This window comes from Ostrea edulis, chromosome 1, assembly GCF_947568905.1.
Source record: "Ostrea edulis chromosome 1, xbOstEdul1.1, whole genome shotgun sequence".
Lineage (NCBI taxonomy): Eukaryota > Metazoa > Mollusca > Bivalvia > Ostreida > Ostreidae > Ostrea > Ostrea edulis.
In genome coordinates this window covers 52,563,279-52,586,470 of record NC_079164.1, presented here as the reverse complement: position 1 = coordinate 52,586,470, position 23,192 = coordinate 52,563,279, and the positions used below count along the sequence as shown (strand labels likewise).

Here is a 23,192-nt window from a genome sequence, read left to right as displayed (position 1 = left end):
ACAAAATTTGATGGTTCTAGCCCCAACAGTTCAGTTTGTATACTGCCATACCATAATACGTCCGTCTTTAACGGGCGTATAAAAACTCTGTATTCACACAGATAATCAGTATATATAGTAAATAGTGATAAGTTTGTTGACTACAGCATTTTCCTTCATCAAAGGAAACATGACCACTTTTTAAAATCTACATATCAAAACTATTACTCATATATAACTGTGGGTTATAAGTACACAAGGATTCTGGGTCTAACAGTAGCTTACATCCTGAATCAGAAGGGCTCCCATACTGTTATTAGAACATTTAAATCATTAAATGAAGAGAAAAAAATCAACATTTGAGAGATCTTTCTAAATCCTTTGATTCCTGATTTACAGGAAGAATATCCAGTATTATAACAGAAATACAACACATCCTGTAACATAATTCATTTCCATGCTATGCATTGTTAATTTGATGTTATGCATGTAGTCAAGCACTGTAGTCAACTCAGAAGTATTTTACATCTATTACACAATAACAAACAGATTTCTTAGAAAATTTCTGGGTTAAAAACACATGAACTAAAAAAATTATATCAATATAGATATTTTTAAATACCAAAAATTGAATTTTAACATGTCATTGAGGGGCACAATTATATCCGTATATATTAGGTGTATTCATCAATGACTCAATGTCATTTCAAAACGGTTCATTTTTCATCCATCATGTTTTGTGTAAAAGCTGACACGATGGGCCTTATTATCTAAGATTCATACAATTTCAAAATATTTTTGCCTATATTTTTCTAAAACTCTAGCGACAACATTCAGACGGAAATGGGCACTTTGATGGAGAACAGGTGTAAATGGGTCTCATCAGACATTATTTGTATGATATTATGATAAATGACTCACCAGCCTGGTCTCATCAGACATTATTGTATGATATTATGATAAATGACTCACCAGCCTGGTCTCATCAGACATTATTTGTATGATATTATGATAAATGACTCACCAGTCTGATGCCAACTGAATTCCCCGGTCTCCAGTAGCAGCAACTGCCTTTTCTCTGCAGAGTATTTAATAATTTTTATTTCAACAATAAATGTTAACCTTAGCAAAAGTGAATATATATATACACACACACACACATATATACAGTGCTCCCTCAATATATTGCCCCCCATTAAAATACCACCCCCACTTATTGCCTGAAAATTCTAAAGAACAGATTTCCTCCCATGTTAACACCCCCGTTATAATGCCAACCCCGCATAATACCATACGCCACTAATTTTCACAAACAAATGGTCAAATTTTAAAGGGTTTACCCTGGATAATAATGCCAATTACTTAACATTCATCGGTAATCGCACCTGTACTTCAATAGCGGTGCAGTGAAGTGTGACAGTCTGGACAAGGTATTCAAGAGGTCAGGTTACTAATAATTGCTGAATTAAACTCAAGATAATCTAAATGTTTACACAGAATGAAGTCCAAATAACATTATGGTATTGAATTTCTTTTGACTGCTCAGTGAATTGTCCATAATGGTGAATTCGTTATATTGCCACCCCTGCTTTATTGTCCAAATTCGTCTTGAACAAAAGTTGGCAAAATATCGAGGCAGCACTGTATAAATACACACACAAACACACCAGACTGTAAATTATGCCTACATGGATGTGAATATTACTTCAAATGGAGAATTCTAAACACCAGCAATGTATTACAAAGGATACATTACCCTAGTTATAAAAGAATATAAAATCATTAAATATGCATATAAATATAAAGAATAAATGATTTTGATTCATGAAATCCACAGTCAAGTTGGCGATTTTGTGGCCTGCCTAATTGAAGACCTGCAGGTCAATGAAGACCAACAAAAGTATGGTCCGAATTACAACATTTTTTTTCCATCTCTTAAAAACGCTATTAAACTATCGCACGTATGTAGGTATGAGGCTGTATGACATATCATACATTATTCCACCTGTTTTAACCAAAATTATTTGATTTTAAATCGATGTTTACTCTGCCATTTCAGGTGACAGTCACGTGACCAGTTCAAACTTTCAGATCATCGGTAGTCTTATCTGTGTAAAGCTGTGTCTTTTGTTACAACAGTACCGTGCCATAAGGTTAATAGAAATAAAAATATCAAATACCTTTTAGTATTTCGTTGTTTTACGCTCTTTCAGCCTTAAAACTAGGCAGCTGTGTACGAGTTAATACATCATGTTGGGATTCCCCTGATGCACGTGGGTCTATTTATAAACGTCTAACACTGTATAATCTATGCGTTATCTGGAACACCTCGGGCCTTTCACCGAAAACACCGTGTTTTGGGTGAAAGGCCCGAGGTGTTCCGGATGATTTATATATGTACCACACTATATTTACTTTCTAAATAATATTCTCACTGTTTTCCTTTACATGCAGATGTTTTCAAGCATGTAATAAAGGGAAAGTTAGTAACTCTGTAAAGTAATTAATCTGCTTTAAAGTAATTATGTACAAAAATAATACATGAACATCGGGTCATACAGCTTTAAAAGAATATGGCCTATATACATCAAAACTAATATGATTCTCTGATTCAGCATTTCTCAAATATCTAATATGCACAAAAGGTTTGATAGGAATAAGTTTTAAAGTGTATTTTTAAAGCTCGGTATTTTTCTCTCTAAGACGATCTAGCGCAAGAACGATAACTCGCTTAAATGTCATACCTACATTTCTTTTGTTAAAAGATCAGGAAAATGTTTCAAAATTGTATATTTTAAAAAAAGTAAAATGTAATGATTAACAATTGAACAGCTGATTTGTATATATGATAGGGATAAAACGATACGCCCCCCTTCATGATAAGATATATATTGCAATACTTATGCCGAGATTCGATACTTTCAATACGATACAATTTACAGAAGAAACCAATAATAACATTGAAAATCATTACCATGATTCAAAATCATAATTTTAAAAGCAAAATGTTTCCAAACTGCCAAACGGTAAGATGCCTTTTGCCTCTATAATAGTTTAAACTGATAAAGTGAACTTCATTATTATTTTCGTCAACCTCAAGGCAAACAACAGTCTGAACATTATTTGACACTATTTTGTCCCTCATGCAGGTAAAAATAATAAGTACAGACCGAGCCTAATATATTTTACTGAACCCGTTTGTAATAAACGTATCGAACTGAAAATCGAAGTAATGAATGGAACATTGAATGGAGTGTTTATGTTGAACAGTATCAATATTTCGGTGAATCGTTTCAGCCCTAAGATATGATATATTTACGCGAGTTATCGTTCTTGCACTAAGTCATTAGTTCCCCATACTGAGCTTTAGAAATACACTTTCAAACTTATTTTTATCAAAATTGTTTGTATTTATTAGATATTTCAGACATGCTTAACAGAAAATCATATCAGTTTTTATGTATATAACCCACATTTCTGTAGGTCTTCAATTTCCCGTTGGTCTTCAATTAGGTATGCCCGTGATTTCGACATCCATAACTGAACGGACACCTTCTTAAAACAAAAAACATTAGACCTTGTGAATACAAATTCTGATCCAAGTTCCCCTCGGTCTCAATATAAACACTTGAATAGTATGTTTAAGATAAATTAGGGCTTTAAACAAATGGATGATTATCAAATACTTTTAATTGAATGTAAGAATATCAATATCAAGGGTTTCCTTATTTGTGTTTATATTCATTTTCATGTTGATGATTCACTCTGAATTCACGTACCTGTTGGGTGTGTGTATTTGTGAAAGACAGAAACATAACTGATCGAAAATACTTACGCTCGATTTCTAGGAAATCCCATTGACACCAATGTGTCTTGGGCGGTCTGTCGTTTCGTTCTTTTAATGGAGTCATCTCGATTACTTCGAGCTGGTAAACTTGCAGACGCCATATTTTCATGACCTGACCACTTCCGGGTAGGTAGAAGAGAGTAATCAAAGAAAGGTAACTCCGAAGTACTTGTCACGATGAGTTAACTTCGCTATTTTCCCGAAGATGGTTCCTATTTCATCTCAAATATCCCAAGCAATGTACTAGACCCAGAGGTGGAGCGGTGACTTTCAACCTCCTACAGAAAAAAGAATGAGAGGGAGATTTTGTTATTCTAAAGAGGAGGTTGACAAAACACGGACAAGTCACGGATGCACGGAAATAGATAAAAATAGTACAAATCACGGATTCATTTTGCACGGATGATAAAATTTTCCGCGCATTTTTTAAAACATAGAACATAGAATATGCTATTGATTTGTGACTTCGAACATACATTGAATTTTTTTTTTGTGTGCATGTAGGTAGGGAATATGTTAGCCTGGTACCCGAGGCCTTCCGATGTTCAAAGAACGAAGTTCTTTGAACATCGGAAGGCCTCGGGTACCAGGCTAGAGAAATTTAGAGCGCGTTTGATTACAAGCAAACCGAAACCGGATTCGTAAACCGTGTCGTTTGTTTCTGCAAAACCGGAACCAGATTCGAGAAACCGCGAATCCTGCTCTGAGGCTGGATTTTTTGGTTTCAAGATGGCGGCCGATAATGTTCCATAAGTTTTGTCATTTCATTATTGAAGTTTTGTTATTTGTTAATCCTTATAGATTGTTAGATAGTTTGCGTACGTGCAAATGTCAACAACAGAATGCTATTTTGGGACAGTTTTACCTATATAATTACCAAACAGACGGAAAACCAAAGCAAGACGCACATGGCCTAGACGTTCCCTGTAAATACATGTGTACTGGTTATGGAAACGCATAAAAATTTACACGTTAGCTAGGGTTAACATTCAATAAAAAGAAGAAATAAATCACAGGTCGTTCCGTACCCAAATCAGTCCGGCTATCGAAAGAAATTTACAACAGGTTGGGAATAATACGTATAAAGGTCAATTCCTTCATCCTCAAACAAAAACTCAAGCCATGGATAGCATTCTACATTACTGACAGCCATCTTGCTAAAATCCAGTTTCGGTTTGAGCGTTTGATTACAAGCAGTTGGTTTACAAAACCAGATTCAAAAACCGAATCCAGTTTTGTTGTAATCAAACACGCTCTAACTCAATTACAGACAGAAGACTATATTTCTTTCATAATACAAGAACAATATTTTATTTCAATCGTCATTTCTTTTAAATTCACGGAAATTTTTATCATCCGTGCAAAATGAATCCGTAATTTGTATTATTTATCAAATCACGGACAAATTTTTTTCCAGTCACGGATACCATAGTTTACGGAAATTCTGTAAATTGAAAAATATATATGAAATAATAAAATACTTGTATTATGAAAAAAATATACAATAGTTTTTTACATGTTTATTATAATGTAATGAAGAAATATTGCATACAAAATCACGTGGACGGACAAATGTTTGTGACGAAACAATTACGGTGACGTCACAATGCACTGAAAATTTCCGTGACTGATATATTCTAGCTACATAGTTATTTCCTGGGATGTACATAAAACAATTCCAAGTATATTCGAAGTCACAAATCAATTGATTCTATAATTTAAAAAATGCACGGACAATTTTATTATCCGTGCAAAATGAATCCGTGATTTGTACTATTTTTTCTATATCCGTGCGTCCGTGACTTGTCCGTGTTTTGTAAATGGCGTTCTAAAGGGGACTCTCAGCATGGGCATAAAGTAAAATACGTGTACAGCAAGATTAAAAGGTGGAGTGTGGGGCTGCTCTAAACCCCAGTCGGTCCAGGATAGAGCCCTGATAGGGACAGGGGGTCCCTGGAAGCTCATGGGTTTTCACGTAAATTAGGCTATATTCTAGTGGTTTTCCGAATGCATATTTTTGTGAACTCGGGTTCTTAGATTTTTAAAACATCTAAACAATATTTTTAATCAATGATTGACAAATGATGAAACATAAGAAATAGAGAATCGTTTGACGTTTCAGTGATATCCAAGGAAAAATTGCTATCGTATTGTTATGTCGACATTATCAGTGTTAATTTTGTTACAATACCGGCATAATATCTTCTTGGAAAAGTTGTACAAATGAATAAATGGAATATAGGCCTATTGCTCTCCACGGGGTTGTAATACTTTATATAGTTTCTCTTGTCTGTGACATTTTCTTTCATAATATTGGGGTAGGGCAGAACATCTTTTTTTCCTTTTGTGACATTTTCGAAATATCTAGATACTGTATTTTCATTAATTTTATTTCAACTGGTTTTTTTTTTTTTTTTGGTTTTTTTTTTTGGTTTTTTTTTTGAGTATGGGTTATTATACCAAATTCTTACAAACAAAAACTGGAGAATATATACTACATGATAATTTGAAATTGAAACTTTTAGAATTTACCTTAAGTATACTGTATGTAATAAAAATAGAAAGTAACTTCTGAACTTGGAATCACCATTCCCCGGAGGTTTTTTGGGGGGAGGGGAGGGGGGGGGGAGGTGGCAACAAGAGTTGGATCGTTAGTCTCACCTCAACGCTTTACTCGTTGAGCTAAGCAGTTCAATGATCGAGTTTTAAAGAACAAAGAATGTATTTCTGATGTTTATTGTTCCATTTGTTTTTCAATAGGGAGTCAGTCATGCATGAAGTCCTATCCACGATACAGACTGTCCAGTAGGGGCCCTGCTACACTAGATTTGTTCAATCGGAACATCACTCGGCCTATTCCGGAGAATAAACCGGAATAGGCCGAGTGATGTTCCGATTGTAGATTTGTTGTCTCTGAGGTTGATTCTTAAAGTGCAACACTTCACGTCGGTGTAACATTGTGATCCCACTGAAAAACCACCCAACAGGTTATTTCTTAACGTTAAAAGTTGACCCCGATCAAAATTTAAAATTTAACTATTACCAACAATCTTAGCTGGAACCACCACAGAGACCAGGTGTGTAAGAAGGCAATCCCCTTCACAGCCTTTCTGCGGAGGAATCTTCTATCCTGTCCCCGGAACACCAAGGAGACGTGCTACACATCAATGGTCAGACCTCAAGTGGAATATGCGTGTGTAACCGGGTGGAATAATAACATAAACTCCGGTGTTGTGGGTTGTATCTTTATTGTGGCGATGTAATTTTAAAAAGTTATTGATGCATGACCCTCCCATGAGGTGCAAAGGTCGGTGCAGATACAAAACAATCCCCCTACTTTATAGAGTGTGTTGTTGTTCTGCTTAAAAAAAATATTTCCTTCCTAAAAACCATTTGACCAGACCAGAGTGATCTATAAATAGTAACAATTATTCTAAAGAAAAACCTGTTCTGCATGGTAAGCAGTAAGATATAATAAGTATTGAAATAACAAGACAAACACAAGTCATAGTTAGTAATTATTTCAATTAGATAAAACTATTCTCATATCAAATTTCAAGACTCTGTAAATAAATTGAATTAAAGCAATCTATTTCAAATGAAATTCCTAAACTAAGTATTTGAAAACATGTAAAATTTCACTCTATTACACTTGTACTGTGTGGGATTCCTATACCCAGTGCAACATCAATATGCTGTCCCAGATATATGCTAGCCGACTACCAGACCACAGCTCATCGTCTCAAGCCACGGTCCGGAGTCCGCATATAGCTCTCCTAACAGATGTAAGAGGGTCGTACATATTGGCCACGGTTTGCGACGATGTCAGCAGCTGGGATGGGAATCACTTCAACAAAGCAGACAAGCAGCAAAAGCATGCAGTGCATGTTGATGTATAAGACCTTACACTCCCTAGTAACCATTCCATCTTCATCTTTCCTCCACCCTGTAAGTGTTGGTGCTGCTATTAGTGGCCATCAATATCGACTGTATATCCCTTATGCCAGAACAGACACATTCAACGGATGTTTTTTTTTCTATCTGAGATCCGCCTGTGGAACTCATTACCTCCTAGTGTCACAGGAGTCCAATTCCTTGACTGGTTGGCAAAGATTAGTAAACATAAGGTGAAAATACTCTTTTAACCAGTTTTTCACAAGGCCCTGCACTTTAAAGGAAGAAGAACGTTAAATTTTGGTCAAAAACGGTCGTTGAAAAGTCACCAACGTTAAATTTTGATCAGTAAAGGGGTCATTTTTAACGGCTACTTAAATGTTACATACATGATGTAAATGTTTAAAATGGAATATTTATATTCTGAAATTAATTTGTAAAAAAACCTTTTAAAGAGTTATTGGTCGCCTTTTTTTAAAAAACTGTCTTGGCTTATCTCATTTGGGTAAACATGACACGATCCAAAGTCTTTGTGATATTGGCAAATGTTTACATATAGAGAAATCCTGAACATATTAGGATTTTAATGGAGACTAGCAGCGTTGCCCGACATGGGCATCATTTTTCGAGCCTCAAAACCAGCTCACTCATGCCGAGTCATGGCCGTAATAGTTGTTGCTTGGAAACAACAGGTTATCATCATCATATAGTCCTACAGATCTAACTCTGCCTCCATTTCTTCACTTCCAATATCAAAGTCATCGTATGAATTCACTATGTTGCAGGAGTTGCTGTTTTAGACTTAGCTCTGGTAATTGTAGACAGTATTTAAAATGAAACAACTGAGCGGTGTTTTTAATGTTTCTGTTTTAATGATTAATTGGTGAAATTTTTGTCTGTTTACACAATAAACTGTATAAATATTCTGATGCGGTTGGTTTTTTTTTTAAATTTGTTTCTGTTATGATGCCATGGCATGACCAGAAACTGAGAATACGTCAAATTTTCAATTCATTTTATTCATGAAATACTGATATTATCAACTACGACCTCTCCTCACGATAAATTAAAGAGTAGACTTTTTAACATCATTGACATTTGCTTCAACTTAAATGGACAACGCAAATATTAATATCTTGTGATCAGTCATCCAAAAAATTACTTTGTTAAACACCACTTTGATTCCATGCACAGGTGCTCTGAAGTTGAAATAAAAAATACGCTGGAGTTCCTCATTGACAATATCTTTGTGGTCTTTGGTGATCAGGTCTTCCAACAGTCTGTTGGAATCCCCATGGGCACGAATTAGGCTCCTTTTTGTTCGCTGACCTGTTTTTATGTTCCTATGAAGTAGAATTTATTCAAAAACTATTAGGTGAGAAGAAAAAAACTCTTGCTGTGGTCTTCAATTAGACATTTAGATATATCAACGACGTTTTATCTATTAACAATAATAACTTTCATATGTTCATTCGATATCCATGTGAACTTGAAATAAAGGACACCACAGAGTCGTCCACTTCTGCTTCATACTTAGATATTTTATTAAAAGTAGATACTAACGGCAAACTAAAAAAATCAATTTTATGACAAACGGGATGATTTCAGCTTCGTCGTCAACTTCCCATACTTATGTAGCAATATTCCATTATCACCTGCATGTTGTACGTGTTTATATATCTCTCACCTGATTTGACACGCAAGAGCTTGTTCTGCGTATGGTCAGTTTTTAAATCGATGCAGGATACTGACAAACAAGATGATGGTACAGGGGTTTCAACAGTCTCGTTTAAAGTCGGCATTTCGCGAATTCTATGGTCGTTATAACGATCTAGTTTGCCAATACAACCTATCACTGGGTCAAATGCTGTCTGACGTGTTTCATACCGATTGTTAGACCGTTCTTGGCACACTGATTTTGACTACGGATAACTCCGTTTATCTGATCAAGATATAGGGCTCACGGCGGGTGTGACCGGTCGGCAGGGGATGCTTACTCCTCCTAGGCACCTGATTCCACCTCTGGTATATCCAGGGGTCCGTGTGTGCCCAACTCTCTATTTTGTATTGCTTATGGGAGTTAAATTATGAGATGACCACTGTTCTTTCATTTATAAGTCAATGAAATTCATTCTGAGATAACATCTTAAATGTGATTCAAAATTAACTTAACAGGGCAAATGTAAATACATATTCTTCTCAGTTTATGGTCATGTAGCCAGGATTTCCGAAAGGAAGGGGGGTGTGAAAGTATAGAGTATTAGCCAAACTACTCGGCCATTTTGGGTACCAATCTGGACTTTTAGGGACCGGTCAATATTCATTGGGGAGTTGGGTCTTCTGCAAATTGCAATAGGACTCACATTTATATTATCTTCACAATAACTTTTTTTTAATTTTTAATACTGATAGGACAGCTATATTTCTTTATCAATGAACAAAAAATATTATAAAGTATTTCAAAATTTAATTAAACTATCTTACAAACTGAATTGTATGCATGCTTTTTTCATGTCCAATTTGAATATACTAGAGACAATTCGCAATAAAATACTGGACCTTTGAAAATTTTTAATATTTAAACATGTAATTAAAAATAACAAATGAAGTATTCAGCTGTGAATAAAATTGCAAAACTTACATGTAGGTTTTGCATGGAGTATGGATTTCAATCATTGAAAATAAAAATGGCATATCATGTAGGCCATAACTTGAAGGATAGAGACCAGAATTTAACTAAATAAACACATCTTTAATAATTTGATAGTTTGCCAATGCAACCTACCATTGGATCATATACTGTCTGACTTGTTTCATACCGATTGTTAGGCCGGATAACTCCGTTTATCTGATCGAGATATAGGGCTCTCAGCGGGTGTGACCGGTCGACAGGGGATGTTTACTCCTCCTAGGCACCTGATTCCATCTCTATGGAGCGCCAAAATTAACATAAACGCAAATAATTGAAGATATCTTCAATTATTTGAAGATATCATCAATTCATTTGATGCGTGCAACAATTTAATTAAAGATATCTTCAAATAATTAATGATATCTTCAATTCTGAATTATTACGCGCATTAATTGAATTGATGATAGCATTAATTCTTCAGCTGAATTGATGCTCGCTTTAATTGAATTAATGTTCTCTTCAAATGAATTAATGATATCAACAATTGAATTAATGCGCGCTACAATTCAATTGAAGAGAGCAATAATTGATATAATGCGCGCATTAAATCAATTGATGAGAGCAATAATTGAATTGATGCGTGCATTAATTCATTTGATGAGAACAATCATTGATTTAATGCGCACATGAATTCAATTATTGCTCTCTTCAATTGAATTAATGATATATTTAATTCATTTGAAGAAAGCAATAATTCTTTTAGAGAGAGCAACTATATAATGAAAGATATCTTCAATTCAACATATCCACAATTGAATTAATGATCTCTTTAATTGAATTGTTGCTCTCTTTAAAAGAATTGAGTTTCTACGAAATTGATGTTCTCATCAATTGAATTGAAGAGAGCAATAATTGAATTAATGTGCGCATCAAATCTATTATTGCTCTCATTAATTCAATTGATGCGCGGGGTACAGAGCTCACAATTCTTGGTTATGTAAACAGGGCCCGTGCCATGTTTTTTGTCTACATAAATTGAATATACCACCAAAAGTTTCATTTAAAGCAGAATTTTTCAAATTACAAATAAATTCTGAACACATTTAAATAGTTTCTAGTGTTGGCACTTCTCATTTTGTTGTAAACATGCTATTTTCTATTAAGCAATTTAAATGTAAACAAAACATGACAGGAGCCTTGTTTACATAACAAAGAATTGTGAGTGCTGTATCTCACTTGTAACTCAGCACCTGCTATTCAAATTTTGGTTGACCATTAGGAATACTTTAGTTAAGCAATGTAAACAATAAAAATAGAAAAATAAAATTTGAAAATTTTAAGCTCAAATCGTGTCCATGCCCCTTTAAAACGCGCAATCTGATTGGTCGATAAAATGTCAGCAAATCTATAGTTGGTGAAGAGGGAAATCCCTGATAAACCTCCCAAAGTTAATAGTGAGGTGAACTCGGTGATGTACGCACCAGAAAAGAACGTCTGGACCAACCGGAGAGCATTAAATTCCTGCTCATTTCATAATAAATCACAGAATCATGCAATCATTCCAAGTTATGTGGATTCAGGCTGTTTTTGTTTTCTTTAACCTGAGGTTAGGATGGGGGTTAAAATCGGGGATCAACTTTTACATAATACATGAATATCGGGGAGAAACTATTTCAAAACCTTATCCTCTAGTATTACAAGGTTATGTTAATGATATTTGATATTGAAGCATTCCTATGTTGTGTAGATTCACTTCTGGTTCAGTCAGTACCTCAATATGTTTGGTGGGAATAAAGAGAGGAAAATCTTTTTAAATTTTCAACAGATCCAAGGAAATTCGTGTGAGCGTTATGGCCCACGTGCCTCCTTTCATATAATACTATTACAATATATATATATATATATATACACTGTCATCTAAACTATTGCAAGTGTTATATTCATACTATCTGTAGTAAGCTATGAGCTGTATTAAAACTTGAATCAGACGAATAAATAAGTCAATTCTTTGAAATCCCTTTCATATGGTGGCTGATTTGTGCCACTTTACAATTTGTCGTCTTTTTGTAATTTCGAGGCGAAAAGACGACAATAAAATTAAACCCGCAAATTAGCGACATAAGTTGTCGTCTTTTCGCTTGGAATTTTGTCGTCTTTACGACTTTTCGTTTTGTCGACTTTTCGTTATTTCGGGGCGAAAAGTCGCTAATTATCGTTTTGTCGTCTTTTCATTTTTTTTGCCTCGAAATAATGAAAAGACGACAAATTGTAAAATGGCACAAATCAGACACCATACTTTCAGCCAAAATACGTGTGTCATCAAATTTTAACAGCCAATTGCTAAACAGCACGACGTCGGGTAGGTATATAAGGACAGAGCGGGTGAGTGCGTGTACTTCGAGACGACAGGTATAATTGGAATCACATCCCAGAAACAAAGCATGGAGTTCTTGAAAGTCCTAGTGGTTTTGATCGTAGTTTCGCACGGTAAGACTTTTTCATGGAAATGTTTTGTCTTAACCTTTCCACGGTGAACATCGAGATCGAAATGTATTGGCAAGTATTTTCGAGCTCTTGTAAGGGATAACCAGTAAACCATTCGAACACACACAAAATGGAGTGCACGTATTGCTAATCTATTTGAATAACATGCAGAAGATTTCTGTGTTTACTTGAACTGTGTATCTTATTTTTACACAGGTTCCCTATCAAACCCAGTGAGTACGGAGGGCGAACTACGCGACATCGTCGGAAAACTAGAGAGACTCTCAGCAAGCTTAAGACGGTATGTAGTTGGCGGTAGTAGGCCCGAGAATTCTATGAGCGATGTGCCACTGAGCGGGTATATGTCAGAATTCCCAATCCCTGGTACCAGACCACTCGTGCCTTGGGGGCTCGATAATGAACTTGACCCCTCCTCTCCAACATACAAAATGTTCGGAAAGCTTCTGAAGCCATACTTTAGCAGTTTCCCAAGAGGACTGTATACATGTAAGTGCAATGTTCAAAATACAAGTCAGCATGAAATGCTTTCAAATTATAGGTAATTGTTGATTTACAGTGTATTACATTTCGACATTTCATTGACGTTCCTTGGATTTTCAGCGGAGATGCAGTTAACACCACGTAATGTTGTTGCAATGCTGAATGCATGGTATAGCAACGATGACCAAACGATGACCAAAGAACAAACCTTCTTTAACGTTGCCAGAGAGCTCTTGGATGCCCATTTCCAGTGTGCAACGACAAGAATCAACCAAATAGTTTTCTGTGAGTATAGCTGTAGTGTATTGATATTTGACCTGACCTAAACCGAAATGCTTTCTCTAAAATTTTGGCAGCTGTAATTTGATAAGTGCGTGATACTCGTATGAAAGAAATGTTATATGTACTTTGTAAATGTCTTTCATGCTACAGTAAGAGGAAAAATATTGCGACATTTTGATTTTCAAAATTTCATCGAAAAAAACGCATTAAAAAGTTAATTTTGGTTCAATTCTTAGAAATACAAGATGCAAACATGTAAGCATTTCATGGTTGCTTTTTTAATTTGCAATTTAAGTCCACAATAAAATGACGAACCATACTCTACACATTGGAGTTTGAATGTTTATTTTTCAACAACTGATTAGAAAAAGTTTTAATGCAAACATTTTATTACATTCATTTTAATTCCTGAATTATATCGGGCGTTTAATGAAATACGTAGTGAAAAAAAAAACATCGAATGATGCATTGCCTTTTGTCCTTTCGCTTTAAATCCTATGTTTTGTTACAAAAACGTATTTAAGAACTATTGTATAAATTTGATTTATCCAGATGTTTTCAAGGATCAAATACGTGCAATGGCCAAAGATGACTGGAAAATGAACACTAGCGTGGGGAAAGTTTTGGGGAATTTGATAACGGATACTGCCGTTGTGGACAAAGTCGCCCAGAAAATTGTGGCAGCGCATAGAAATGCCTACGGGGACATTATGGAGCACATTGAATATTTCAAACTTAATGGTATTTGTAAATCTTTGCTAATTGGATACTATATACAGATATGTTTAGGTAAGCGTGGTTTTACTATCATTGTTACAATGTTTCAGATATCGTAGAATTCCTTGCAAAAATGAAAATGTTCATCGGGAAAGCTGAACAGGATAAATGGACACCAGTCGTGTTCCATGAGAAACTGAATCAACTTCTGACGGACTTTGATTTTGTCTTCCAATGTCCGACTGTGCATGATCTATGGGAATTCCACCAAACAATTGTTAGCCGTTTTCAAGATAGGTAAAGATTAAAGTATACAATTTTCGTCTTAATATTACATTTTTCTCTATTGCTAAATTTCCGATTCACTGGTAAAACCGACTTCCTATATGAATGTACCGGTTCCGTTGAATGTTTTTGAAAATGTAACTTAAAATAGCCTAAATTTGAAACAGGTTATCCGAAATCAAACCATTCGCTGAGACGGAGGCTTGGCTAAAGAAAGTCCTACCCACATACATGACTACAGACGCCACCCCCGCCATTACTGCCATCCTACAAATGTACAAAGACTACGTCAAATTGGCCATATTGCACTTCGAACAAGTGGAGAACCACGTGACCAGCGGAAATACGGCCGACATCACGAATTTCATGTCCCAATTTCTCGGTAAGGATTTGAATAAAGCTGTATACTACTATGCATAATATATTGAGCTTAGTTTGATTGAGGAAATATGAAGCTTTGACTATACATACAATTGCAGCACCGCATCAACTCCAGTATTTGCAATCCATTTTTGAATTCCTCAATACTGGGACTACCCACAACAGCATGGAAATGGGACAAATAGGGAACAAAAATACCGATAACGAACGTTCCAAGGGTAGATGCACCGAATTCAACGGGGAATGTTGATGACACAGACGCCTAGACCGTATCATGTACGGAGTATCGACCTGTGATATCCAAACCGTGTGAAAATGACAATTCATAACAAATCATTGACCCTTTGTAGTGCTTTCAAAAACTTCTATGCTTTGAAAAATAAAATTTCCATAAACCAAACATTTGTATACTTGTTACTCGGCAAGAGTTTCGAGGCGAATAAGCCTGAAGTACCACTCGGTTTCTTAGAATTTGTAAGGATGGGTGAATACCTAATGACATTACATTATGCCATGTATTCTAGTAGTCGCATCTTTTAAACTTTTTCATTGTAAAGAATATGTAGAATACAAGAGAATTTCTCAATTTTGCGTCAGTGTTTAAAAGGGTTAACGATTCTCCTCGGTATTTAAAACTGATTTTTTTTTTTGGTTTATGATGTATCTATCGTATATACATATGTAACCTTAGCATACATGTAGATATCTTGTGCTGCTTTTTAACAATTATACGAATCCGTTTCGATTAAACAAACATCGATATTTAAATTTTAACTTCTTTTAAAGGGAAGTCGCCTATTGTGGTGATATACTATACCTCCTTAAAGCTGACATGAATTAATAAATACGTACACCTTATCTTTTCCGCCATATTTCTCTCGGGTAGCGTAATTTACTCAACCCGTATATACCCCAAATGTGATTGTCACACCTGAGTGATTTTTCTAGGTGGACTCGACCAGTGCACATCTCCGATAGTAATATATAGGGAATGCGAAACAAATAAAATCACATTTTAAAACATTATGCTTTGCTCAAAATTACAAAATATTTATTGTATACCAATGCAACATTCCGAAAGTTTAGATAATTTAGGGAAAAAATGCCAAAAAAAAAAAAATGCAAAAAAACCCAAACTTTTCTTGTATACTTGCAAGTGCATGCAAGTATTTGCAGTTTCTTATGAAATAAATGCGGAGAAATCATTTGCCAATTACATACTGATAAAATGGAATAAGCAAAGAGCATAAAATATATTATTTATATCAATTCTTGCAAAATACAGGTCCATGCCATATGCATTATATGTAATGCACATGGCGTATTCGCCAAAAAAAACAAAAAACCGTATCAAATACGGACGTCTATTCAACAGGTATCGGAGATGTGCACTTACCGAAAATATTAGATTCTCTTTATTCTGATAAATCCACGAAACAAAATGATAAACTCCATTTGTATCTCGTTAGAACTTTACAACACGTTGTCATTCCATGAGAGAGAGAGAGAGAGAGAGAGAGAGAGAGAGAGAGAGAGAGAGTATTTCACAGAAGGAAAGAAAATTGATCACTGATATAATGGTAAGCTTACAAGCATTAAAACATTCCAGCTATTTAAAAATTTGTTATTGACAATATATTAAAAACTTACAGGAGTTGATGTTTATAATTGAATTCATTACAAATGGAAAAAAAATATCAGTTTAAACTGTGCATGTAGAAAATACTGACTTTGTATGTTAGAATAACGGAAAAAAGTAAATTGTCAAAAAAGTGGGGAGAGCAGACCAGCCCAGCCTCCCTGCCCACCCCAACCCCCTGTGTACGTGCCTGAAACAACATATCAATTCGTGTTGAAAGAAAGGTGCATATCTGCTTTTCATTAAATCCCAAAGGAGCTCGAATTTATGTGTTCCCCTATTAATTATTTTGTATGCAAGATTCGTTCCCGAATTTAGAATCATGCTTTCAGTCAGAGCAGAAATGAATTCATTTTGAAGTACATCTAGTTTCAATGCAAATGTGGGGTTCCTTCTTTTAATTTCATCAGACTCATTAGAACCCAACCCCCCAAACTATGCAGCTTTGTTTTTATTGATATCTAAATCGGCATATGAATCCGGATATAAATTATATAGTGTTTTTTCGTGGTCATATAGATATCGATACTAGAAAATGTTTATGCTCTTGCCTTTTGCATATCCTACTAATGCATTACAGTAGATTGACACTGTATCATATCAAATAAAACCTCAACACGAATTTTACTGATTTATGAATACTAACATCTTATCGAATACATTTGAATTTGAAATTTAGACGTACAGCGGTATGTCTATTTTCAGAATATATCCATTGCGCCAGATCTACGAAATGAAAATAATCCTTATGGCATGTTACAGAAACGTTAAAACACACATATGCTATAGTCCTGCAATGCATGCATGCGATTTTTTTTTTAATACATGTATTTATGTATTCGTGAATGAAGTTCCTACGCTTAAAACTATCTTGGCCTTTATGCATTTTGTTTTGTGATTTTGGTTTACCATTCCTTACACTGTGTAAATGAAGGAAAACTTGGTAAAGGGTGCAATTCTACACCATACAATTAGTATGCATGCATCTGTTGAAAAGCAAAATGTACATGTAATAACCAGACATGTATCGTCATTTTTCATGTGGGGGGGGGGGGGGGGGGGGTACAACAGGAAGAAAAAAAATGGAAAATTGGATTCTTAAAAATTTCTTGCCATTCAAAATAATAATTAAAAAAGATGAATGAAAACAGCAATAAAATAAAACAAAAAACCCAAACAAACCAAGATGTTTTATCCGATGTTCAAAGTCATGTGGGGGTGAAGGGTTAAAAGAGTCTTTTACTTTGACTGTCTCAATAATTTCCCCCTACACTTCATTTTCTTCCATCGTTGGGGGTAGGATGGGGTGGTTAGAGTCCTCTACTATGAGTGCCTCATAATATCTTCATTTTCTTAATTGGTGGTGGTGTGTGTCTTCTACTATTATATCAGAACTTTCAAGCTGGGGTTAAATTTGGGGGGGGGGGGTGTCACCCAATATATTTTTTACTTGCATTACAAAATAACGGCCTCTCACTTCTGTCGGCGCGGGTTCGAAACCCGCTCGCGCCGGTAAGTGAGAAAGTTTCCCAGTTTACTTTCGGAAGGTCGGTGGTCTCTTTCCAAGTACATTGTATCTGGTTTCTCTCTTCCACCAACAAAAACTGGGCGCCACCAGATAACTGAAAAATTGGTTGAGTGTGGCGGAAAACATCAAAAAACAAACAAACAAAATAACAACAACAACAAAATGGATATTGTTATCAAAGGTGGGGGACAGACACTCTTGTCCCCTCTCCTTGATTCTATGTACCATTGTACTTGATCTTTGTATTTGGGAGAGCTAGGGCCTACATAGGCTATGCCTGTTGCCCAATCCTGTTGAGTTTCTCAATAAAATATGTTTAAATAAAAAAAATTCTATGTGCTTGATAACTACGCATATGATAAACTCAGTTATTACATTTTGCATTACTACAATTGCGTCGAGTTCAACGCAGAATGTAATAAAGCAAAATGGCATAGATATATAAAATCTATTGAGCGCCGAATTAGCATAAAATGAAGTAATTGAAAATAACATTATTTAAAGATATGTTTAATTTTTAATTATTGCGTGCTTTAAATGAATCAAATAAATCTGTATTATTAATTAATGAGAGCAATATTGAGTTACTGTTCTCTTATATTGAATTAAAGATATCATTTGTCTTAATAAGAGCGCGATTATTACAAGATCATCGTTTGAATCCCCTTCTCTCTCTCTCTCTCTCTCTCTCTCTCTCTCTCTCTCTCTCTCTTCCCATACACTCGCGCAGTGTTGTATGTGCAAATTATCTATGCACAAACAATTTATGTACCTAAATGGTTTCCTGATTTATAAATCTGCAATACTCTGACAAGTAAATTATACTGTATAAGGATTCATGCACAATACAGGGTAAATATTATACTCTGATACTTCCCCTGATTGAAGATAGTTGATCGGCACGGGCTAAGTGTGTCGCAGTCTGTACAATGGACAATGTTGTTTACTGTTGGAATACAAATGGTGTGTATCGTTTTGTTTCATGGATTATGCTAATAAAGGGATTTTTACTACTACTTTGAGTATTTTCGACAAGTGTACACGTACATCTTCGGTCCTTTACTGATATTACGAGTAGACCCAGGTAAATAGTCATCCGCATTCGATGCTTTTTCATGGCGAGCATACATGACCATGTCTTCTTTATACGTACAGTAGCATTTATGTACATTGTATTTGCATTTTGCTTGAAGTAAGTGTGAATGGTATAGATTTTATACCCTTTGCTTATTCCATTTCATCAATAGATCTAGATAATAAATGAAATATTTCTCCGCGTTTTTGTATAGTTTTGACATATTCATTGCAAATGTACGCACATTCACGTAAAGAAAAGGCATTCTATATTTATTTATCCAAAGCTTTTAGAATGATTTACTACTGTGCGATATGTTTATTGTAATTTTGAGCACTGCATGGTTTTTCAAAACGTGATTTCATTTCTTCTTGATGTCCTATAAATTAGTATCGGAGATGTACGTGTAACCTGTCGAAGCTACCCGCATAGGTAAATCGAAGACACTGATGTGAAGTGAAGCGTAGCAAAACTCGCCCCCTTATATACCATGCGAACCCTGATACATATAACAATAGAATATCCAACTAATATGGCGGATTAGCAAAGAAATATGGCGGACATATAGAATTATACTATATCTATTAATTCATGTCAGCTTTAAGAAAATTCACGTTAGAGGGATGGGGCACGCTTTAGGCATGTACCCAAAATGTTTTGAAGCCTCCATTAGTGATCCCCACTTGTCGCTTGACCGGCAACATAAAAACGATCATATTGTAATGACTTCGGTTGGGGAGTCGACGTGGGAGGGAGGGGGGGGGTACATGTATTTTATCACTGTCTGAAATAAGTCGAGGAGGGTATGGGGTCCTCTCCCAGAAAATTATCGAGAAATGAAGTACAAAATGATGCAGTCATAAGTAAATTTTAGGGGATTTTGACATTTTGATTATCATTATCATACCAGACCAATGAATTTCTATGCTAGACCATGGGCGTTGGAGCAGAGGAGTGTGGGGGGGGGGGGGGCGTGAATTTCTAATATTTTGTCTAATACATCTAAATGCTATAATTCATGAAAAAAAATTCATGATTTCCTGTATTTCACCGCTCTGTACATAATGCATAAAGTGATTTACCTCTCCACATCTTTTGCATATTCGTTTTTCTTTCGAGCAAAGATTTTTGCAATTTCATAAATGTACATATGAATTTGAATATTGAATTGAAAATTTCTTTACTTGTACAGTGTAATGCCCTTTTCTTATTTTGATAAAATCATAGCCTAGAGAAGAGATGAAGGAAAAGACAGTAAATTGTTTTAAGGAATTAGGAACATGAATTATTTCTCCGAGATTCGGTGAAGGAATGAATTATTGATACAAACTGAATTCTTTATACTGTATTTGAGAAACATCTTGTATATCTGGGGTCATTTTTCAATGTTGAAATATGACCCCCACCACTTAAATATAGACTGTACGGAGACCCTTTCGTTTATTTCCAAGGAGCATTCTTTTAATGTTGAAGTATGACCCCCCCCCCCCTACTACCTGACTGAGATATTGCACAGAAACATTGTGTATATTTGGGGTAATTTCCAATGCTGAAATATAACCCCCACCACTTGTCCGAGATATACTGTACAGAAAGCATTTTGTACATTGAGGGTTATTGAGGATCATTTAATCCCCACCTGAAATTATCTCTAGCGGTCTTTTTGTAACAAGGGTCAACATTTCACGCTTGGGAGGGTCTGAATCAATTTTCAACGTTGAAGACTGACCAAACATCCGTTGAAAAATGACCCTTGAGGTCGTTTTTCAACGGGGTCACTATTTAATGCTACACTGGCATGCCTCGTGCAATGTATTGAATTATTCAAATTAGAGAGTTTCCTGCAGTCTGTTAGATTTTCGGCTATATGCAATTGAATGTTTGTAAGTTGAAATCACTATATATTTTTTTTTATTAATGTACTAATTATAGTACTCTTTTGAGATGTCCTTTTACTTGCAGTGACGTCACACTCAGAAAACTTGAAATGCGGCAATATAACCAGGCAATGACATAATAGTCGATGAATTGATCGATTGTAATTCAGATACATGCTACTAAAGATACGGACTAAATTCAATCGGGTGCTTTACTCTGTAGAAATACCAGGATTTAGCTTTGAATTTAGTTCAGATAACTTCTCTATAAAGGGTTGATTCATCTGAAAGTCGTAGTATCACTCCAGTACGTTGCAGTGAAGTGAAAACTTGAAACGCTAGTACATCACAGGCAATGACTTCCTACTTAACGAGTTTATCGAAAATAGCTCAGATATACTATTAAATACACTGACTAAATTATTAAGCAGGCCCTTTTCTCTGGAGAAATAGTCTATGATAAAAGGCTACATTTGAACTTGTAGCTCAATATTGCATTAATATTGCAATATTAGTGGTATACTTGTAATTGTTACAACTTGTAAACTTCTTAGTCTGATTATGTATTTCTGTTTGTAATTCTGTGTTCTTATGATTGTTTGCCAACATGTTTGGTGAAATCAGATTTAAAAAAACCAACAATCATTGATGTCACCCCAGTAAGCGTCCACAATAATGTCAGTTCAAAAATTAAAAACCTAAGTATTTGAAAATTTCTATTCTTTATATCGCTCTAACAAGTGCGATGTGATAGTCTGGAATGGACTAATTTTTCTTCTTGATATAAATACTACATCAAATGGATGTCTGTATCAATATGGCATGTTAAGAAAGGGTCTGGTTCACGATTTTTGAAGAAGAAAAAATTAGCATTTTTGATTTTAAACATTAAAAACATTTTGTTTTTGGTTCAGTTACATTGTTACGAATTTCGTGCCGGTATAATAAACTCCTGACTTCCCTATATGCTCCTGGGCTAGTCAGCTACATGTTTCCTGGGCTAGTCAGCTATATGCTCCTGGCCTAGTCAACTATATGCTCCTGGGCTAGTCAGCTACATGCTTCCTGGGCTAGTCAGCTACATGTTTCCTGGGCTAGTCAACTACATGCTTCCTGGGCTAGTCAGCTACATGCTTCCTGGGCTAGTCAGCTACATGTTTCCTGGGCTAGTCAGCTACATGTTTCCTGGGCTAGTCAGCTATATGCTCCTGGGCTAGTCAGCTATATGCTCCTGGGCTAGTCAGCTACATGTTTCCTGGGCTAGTCAGCTACATGTTTCCTGGGCTAGTCAGCTACATGCTTCCTGTGCTACTTAGCTATATGCTCCTGGGCTAGTCAGCTATATGCTCCTGGGCTAGTCAGCTACATGCTTCCTGGGCTAGTCAGCTACATGCTTCCTGGACTAGTCAGCTACATGCTTCCTGGGCTAGTCAGCTACATGTTTCCTGGGCTAGTCAGCTACATGTTTCCTGGGCTAGTCAGCTACATGCTTCCTGGACTAGTCAGCTACGTGTTTCCTGGGCTAGTCAGCTATGTGCTTCCTGGGCTAGTCAGCTATATGCTCCTGGGCTAGTCAGCTACATGTTTCCTGGGCTAGTCAGCTACATGCTTCCTGTGCTACTTAGCTATATGCTCCTGGGCTAGTCAGCTATATGCTCCTGGGCTAGTCAGCTGTATGCATCCTGGGCTAGTCAGCAAACGTATTTGCTCGTCTTTTTGTAAGGATAGAAAAGACACTATCTATATATAAAATTAGTTATCTAATGTATAGTGGAGGTAATCATTTCCAATATTTACATTTTGAATGTTGTTGCCTTTGGTATCTCTACAAATTGTAATGATAGCCATTTCCTCATGAACACAATATCAGTGGTAAACAATGTTTCTATGAATACAGATATAGTTCGTCAATTCTATTGGCTGGAATTTCCGATAGAATGTACATATGAGAAATAGATTTCATTTTTGATGAAAATACACGAGGGTATGAAATGCAATTCTTCACGCCGGTGTAACATGAAATAGTGACCCTTGCTTACCTATCGTGAAGCGCTGACATGCCCCATGAAGT

The 23,192-nt window shown here is 35.6% G+C and overlaps 2 protein-coding genes across 3 annotated transcripts in view; one reads left to right on the top strand and one right to left on the bottom strand.

The window, feature by feature from the left end:
• LOC125650257 (ecdysteroid-phosphate phosphatase-like) overlaps positions 1–4,316 on the bottom strand; it is a 43,769-nt gene extending 39,453 nt beyond the window's left edge. Inside the window, exons 1-2 of the mRNA XM_048878387.2 lie at positions 3,815–4,316; positions 1,004–1,057 (exon numbers count right to left, since the gene is read on the bottom strand). Coding sequence (XP_048734344.1) covers positions 1,004–1,057; positions 3,815–3,927 — 167 coding nt within the window. The 5' untranslated portion in view covers positions 3,928–4,316. The remainder of the gene's footprint in view (positions 1–1,003; positions 1,058–3,814) is intronic.
• An 8,370-nt stretch (positions 4,317–12,686) lies between these two features.
• Positions 12,687–15,402, top strand: LOC125650309 (uncharacterized). 2 transcript variants are annotated; one of them, XM_048878489.2, is made up of 7 exons: positions 12,687–12,839; positions 13,053–13,343; positions 13,458–13,622; positions 14,172–14,360; positions 14,447–14,633; positions 14,789–15,003; positions 15,101–15,402. In XM_048878489.2, exons 1-7 carry the CDS (start codon positions 12,794–12,796, stop codon positions 15,250–15,252), a joined length of 1,245 nt encoding a protein of 414 aa, XP_048734446.2. In that variant the 5' UTR covers positions 12,687–12,793; the 3' UTR covers positions 15,253–15,402. The 2 variants fall into 2 exon arrangements, with proteins under 2 accessions (XP_048734446.2, XP_048734452.2); XM_048878495.2 differs by having other exon boundaries at positions 12,709–12,839; positions 14,456–14,633.
• Positions 15,403–23,192: the final 7,790 nt, after the last annotated feature.